Raw genomic sequence first — 6,484 nt, forward strand, 5'->3', positions numbered from 1 at the left:
GTAGTCATTTTTATCAAAATTTTACAAGGAGCACGATAGTGGACTCAGAATGGTCATCTAAGCAGCAAGATTTCAGGGAGTCATTAATAAGGAATCTTTGGAGAATCTTTGAGATTCCCGAGGGTCCAGATTTGACAGTGTTAGAAAGGGGTCAAGTTTATAGTTGTTTAACATGATTTCGTGCCACAAATTCAACGATGATGTCTGTTTTTGTAACTAAGATTTGCATTTTCATGCCATCCCCGGAAGTGGAGGTATATGATGTAGTGATGCTATGTCTTTCTTTTGATTTGCTAAGATGATGATTTTGTTGTTGAGATCCTTGTTACCATTATGTTGAAAGATACTTGTATGCCATGTCATATGAGAATTTATTATCTTGTCATGCTGAAGGAGGGCCCATATGAGTGAGAGCTCTTATAGGAGAACGTCTCATGGAGGGAAATCCCACTCTATTTGAGGGATTTTACCCTTGTAATGACAAATAATGTACCATGTACTTAACATCATTCTTCAACATTTAATGAAGCAGCCTCCCCACTCTTAACATCTAGCCCGTAGACGTAACCCACACTTGGTGAACTTCATTATCAACTAGTTTGTGTTCTTTGATTTGATGGTTGTCATTATTTTTCCTCTTCTTTAAAGCACGCACATACGGTTTTTCATACTCTTTCACATGAAATTTTGTTAACATCACATAATTAAAAGATCTTGGTTAATTCTAGTCGCAGAGAGAATCCAGATCAAACTATGAAAGCAAACTGCCTATGGAGTCTCTGGTATTCTCAAATCCATATTAAAGGGTTAAAAGACATTATGGAGTGACGATAAATAAAAGAAAATCTTTGGATGTAATTCTAGAAAAAATTTAGGGAAATTTGTGTTACTACAAGATTGTTGCAAGATACCTCCATTATGCTACACGAAACTTCTACCAAGCTTATTTCTCGAGTTAACCTGCCAAATTCCTAAGCTAATAAAATGAAAATGTTGCGGAATTTTTTATATTAATTTTAATTTTTTTAGGATTAAATCTATGTGGAACCAACATGAAATATCTTCATTAGCATGTGCTAAAATTTAGCAGAAGTTTACAACTAAAAACCAGAAATTTCATAACAATGAAGTAGTAAGTTGATCTAAATACTAAAATTCCTCACCTAATATAGTGAAAATGCTATGGGATGAATTTTTTTGATTAATTTGAATGTTTTTAAACTTCAACATAAGTGGAATAAACTCAAAATAGGTTCATTAACATGTGCTAAAATTCAACAAAAATTTATTACTGAAACTAGAAATTTCATAATTATGAACTAGTAAACTAATCCAAGTAACTCAATGATGAATATGAATTTGTAGAGTTGTTATAAGGATGCTTCATAATTTTAACTATATGTATGACCTAAAAATCAAATTATTTCAATCATTTAACTAATTTAACCTACAACAAATGAAGCATGAATACTAAATGCAAAAATACGAAATGCAAGAATAAGATATGTAAGTGACTAAGAAATGCAAAGAAGATAAATAAATTGTATAGTAAGGACCTGAGGCTCCTAGGATGGCTAATCCCAAGGATACTCAAATTCCTATGAGGGAAACCAAGCCTCAAAAGCTGGAAATGAAACCAAACTTCATTACTTAGATCAAATCAAGTACATGCCTGCTATAAATGAAAGTAGAATTGCTAAATAACAATTTTTCTTCACAAGGCCAAAAATTTCATGCCCCTAGGAGCTAATTTGAATTGGTACTTATACAATTTGATGGGGAAGCATCCCCCTTGAAAGGAGGCATCTTTCCCCTCCAAAATCCATCAAAATGTGGATCTAGTCCTCAACAATAGGAATCTTCTTTAAATATTGAGTTTTGATTTCTCTTGTAGCAGGGAATACATCCCTAGATTTTCTCAGACAGTGGAGCTACAAAATTTGTTCAATAATTGTATAATATCCTATTCATTTGTTGTTCCATCAAAGAAAGTTCTGAAATTCTCTCATTCTACATATCTTCAAAATTCGCTCAATATTCTCTCAATATTCTACAAGTTAATTAATATTAGGCACATGATAAGAAATTATCTCTAAACCTTCCTAAGAACTTATTAAAGCTAAGAAAACAATATTGAGTGTAAAATGAGAGATTTAATATAGCCTTTATGTGCCTAGGAAAGGTTAGATGGGCTTTATTTTGCACTGAATTGGGAAGCCCATCACTAAGTTCCATTGAGGCCTGTGTGCTTGCTTATGTATAATTTTTTAGGCGAGTGGGCCATTGTATTGATACATTGTAAGACCAAAGTTCCCATGTGATTGGGCTACATAGACTATGTGGTAAAAGTTCAGTGAGCCTAGTATACATATTATGTAAATACAATGTGATTAACATAATACCACCATGGTTGTAGACCGAGGTACAAAAAGTGTATGGGGGGCTAGGACTCCATGATCATAAAAGTGTTTTGATACACTATAATATTATAGTATATCATTAAAAAATGTAAAAGTAAGGGGTACCATTCCTATAAAATGAAGGTTCTCCTATTCAATTGGATGTGGCTAAGTGGGGACAAGTGTCTATATGTGAGGGCCTGGAGGGTAATTAGAGACTCATAAGGGTAGTAGGAACTCTTGGAAGCCAGACGGTCTAGGAAATACATGGTCGACCAATTTGGTCACCCTGGAGGTAGTGGTATCGCCCGATTGACTGTTAGTGAAAAGAAGGGGGTGCATTAATTGAGTGTGGGGTAAATGGGGCATATGAGATTATTGGTTAGAGGTTGTTATGGTTTGGTACCTTGGCATTATTTGTATCTGGTTGTGGATATGTAATTGGCTTTAGCAGGCGTTACCATCATGGAGTAATGTCCCTAACTCGAGGGTGATTGAAAGCTAAGAGAGCACGAGTAACATGGTATATGGTTGGATGGTATGTCTAAGTCATATAGCTAGTCAACGAATTTCATAGATAAGTGCTTGAAACTTGTCATCTACATGTTTTATGTATTATCTATCATGTTATTTTACTATCTTGTCATTCTATATGTTTGTATATTGTGATTATGGTATCAAAGTCAGAAGCGGTGGCATTGCCTCAGTTGGGATACTAGGGGGTGTTGCACAAGGCATTATTCTTATTGTATCTCTTTGATAAGAGACATATATATATATATATATATATATATATATATATATATATATATATATATATATATATATATTCTTCCTCCCCCCTCCATCACCATGCCACCTAGTTACCCATCCCATTTGATTCCCTTACCCTTGAACCCTCTGACACCGACAAGATAAGGAAAAAAAAAACTCTCTTATTTATTAACCTTTTAGCATCTATTAAATAATTAAATTGTATAAATAAAAAATAAAATAATTATACATGAAAACTTAGAAATATTATTATACCCGAAAGCATTGTATGTTTTCTTTTTCCCATTTTTAAATAACAATGTGAAAAATATTACATAGAATTAGATTTTTTTTCTATCTTAACAGATAATGCCAAACATGTCAACATCTCAAAATAATTTAATAGCATATATGATCAACATCATTACCAACTAATTTAATAGCATATATGAATTGGTACTTATACAAGTTGATGGGGAAGCATCCTCTTTGAAAGGAGACAACTTTCCCCTCGAAAATCCCTCAAAATGTGGATCTGGTCCCCAACAATAGGAATCTTCATTAAATTTTGAGTTTTGGCTTCTCCTGTAACAAGGAACACATCCCTAGATTTTCTCAATCCTAAGATTCAGTGGAGCTCCAAAGTTTGTTCAATAATTTCATAATATCCTATTCATTTATTGGTCCATCCAAGCAAAACCCTAAATTCTCTCATTCTAAAGAACTTCAGAATTTACTCAATAGTCTCTCAATATTCTGCAAAATAAATAATATTAAGCACATAATAAGAAATTATCTTTAAATCTTTTAAATCTTGTTTAGTTGTCCTTGAATGTTGCCTTATTCATGCTAAGAGTTGTGTTGGACCTCTTTGGAGCTCTATTTTTTGTGTCTAGCTAGTGTTTGAGCACCAGTGCTTTGTTCGTGGTGTTATGTATCTTGGTCAAACATAGTTTGATTTTCATTTGCATTATGAGACAAGCCCCATGCGACATCAGTGCATAAGGAGTGATGTCGCATGAGGAGAAGAAGGGGAGGATGGGGAGGATGAGGCCCCCAGGAACATAATCGAGCCCATCAGTAAGCCCAAGAGGTTGATGAGTCATTTCACTCGTATGTTCCTCTTGATATTCAGAGTAAATTTGAGAACCTTGAGACCATGGCAGCTAGAGAAAGAAATTTCTTCTCATATTCAGAGCTAGCGGAGGAATGTGGGCAGTGGAATTTGGATACTAGCCACGCTGAAAAAAGTAATATGTTTTCATTATTTATTTATTCGAAAATGAAAACCTTGATAGGAAGTATTCTTATGGAAAAATAGAATGATAGGTATAATGTTTTTCCTAGCCTTGATGATGTGAAAATAGAATAGCAGAACTTGTAGAATTGCTCTAAAAAATACTAGTAATGGTAGTAGATAATAGAACTATGCACTGAAACTTTGATTTTGTTAAGCAATACAATCTTACTCTTTATATATATATATTGAACACCATTATCAATTAATTATTTTTTGTGATTAAATATTAAGTTCCAAACTGTATCAAACTCCGGATCACTGTACACTTTTTTTAGTTTGAAAAAGTAAAACATGCTAAATGAAGGCAGACTTTTTCATTCTTAAAAGACAATCTAAAACAAACTCCGGATCATTGTACAATTTTTTTAGTTTGAAAAAGTAAAACACGTGATATGAAACCAAACTTTTTCATTTTTAAAAGACAATCTGTAGACATTTTCTATTTTTGAATGTCGAAAGAAAATACGCAACTGACCATATCCTCCTGACAGACAGATATATATAAACATAACTATAGACTCTAGACTCTAACTAACCAGAACTCTGACACAGTCGTATGCGGCAGAGGGGATTCGGTGGGTGGACCTGCAACACCGGGTCATTTAGCATAGTTATAAAAGGGAGCAACGCTCTCCATTCATAATCAAATTCAGTCCATCTCTATTTATTTTCGAATAGAAGAAAAGAAAAATAGTGAGTTACAGCCATGGAATCCTTTCCGGCGTTAGCAGTTGCAGTACTAGTGATCTTATCATACGCGAATAGTATTGTTATTGTGCGTGCAAGTGATCCAGATCCTTTACAAGACATTTGCGTTGCTGATATGCAAAGCAATGGTAATGTTTCCATGTTGTAATTATGTATGTCTTGTGCGTTTGCGAATTTCTGCTAGCTGATCATGGGTGAATAACATTTTATATATATATTTTGAATTGTGCAGTTATTGTGAACGGGTTTCCATGTAAGAATGCGATGACGGTCACAGCAGACGACTTCCGGTTGAGGGGCCTAGATAAACCAGGAGATACCAGTAACCAGTTGGGATTCGTTGTAACGCCAGCTTTTGTAACGCAGCTACCAGGCTTAAACACCTTGGGAATTTCGTTGGTCCGCCTTGATTTCGCTGCTCCTCTCGGCCTCAACCCTCCTCACACACATCCGCGGGCCACCGAAATCTTGGTGGTGATCGAGGGTACTCTCTTGGTTGGCTTTATCACCACTAACAACACTCTGTTCTCCACAACGCTGGAGAAGGGAGACGTGTTTGTGTTCCCTCGAGGTCTTGTGCATTTCCAACAGAACATTGGCCCTGTCAACGCAGTGGCCTTCTCTGGACTGAACAGCCAGAATCCAGGAACTCAGCAGGTTGCGCCGGCCTTGTTCGGAGCCTCTCCTCCTGTTTCTGCCTCTGTGCTCGCCAGAGCTTTCCAGATCGATGACAAGCTCGTCCAAATTATCCAAAGCAGGTTCACATCCTCATGATCTTGATCCGATGCTGTCATAATACTATTCGCTCTTTCCTTCCTTCAATTGTGGTGGTATTTATATAGTTAAATAAAACCAACCTCCCGATGTTGTTATCTGAGAGAGGTAATTATAATAGCAGACGCTGCGTTTAATTATAATATAAATAAAAGTTCAATATTTCAAATCTGACGCTGCGTTTGATACACGATTGATTGACAAAGACTTGGAAATACATATCAGTGTTAATTTGGATTATGAAATTTCTCAGGTTAATCAATATTCAACTGTTCAGAGGAAGAAGTCGTCCACCATTCTCACAAAGAGAACACCATCCTTCTTTTCAAAATGTAGTCTACTCAAAACTGCAGGAACGGCTTTGATACACCGCCTAAATTACCAAGAAAAAATTGAACAAAAGATCAAGTAATAAACATCACTCACACAGGATTTTTCCACAATTCCACGATCATGTACAAAATATTGAACGAGCAATAGAATTCATTCTTCTTGGACGGCCTCTTGCCATTGTCATATTCACTTCGCTATCACTCAGATTATAACATGT

General features: G+C 35.4%; 1 protein-coding gene across 1 annotated transcript; it reads left to right on the forward strand.

Moving 5' to 3' along the window:
- The first annotated feature begins 5,158 nt into the window (after positions 1-5,158).
- On the forward strand, positions 5,159-5,934 carry LOC149258034 (germin-like protein 8-2). Its single transcript, XM_089397834.1, has 2 exons — positions 5,159-5,288; positions 5,393-5,934. The coding sequence occupies exons 1-2, from the start codon at positions 5,159-5,161 to the stop codon at positions 5,932-5,934; spliced, it is 672 nt and encodes a 223-aa protein (XP_089253960.1).
- Positions 5,935-6,484: the final 550 nt, after the last annotated feature.

This window comes from Pinus tabuliformis, chromosome 6 (genome assembly GCF_031772625.1).
Source record: "Pinus tabuliformis cultivar Carrire ecotype Pingquan chromosome 6, CPIR1, whole genome shotgun sequence".
Classification (NCBI taxonomy): Eukaryota; Viridiplantae; Streptophyta; class Pinopsida; order Pinales; family Pinaceae; genus Pinus; species Pinus tabuliformis.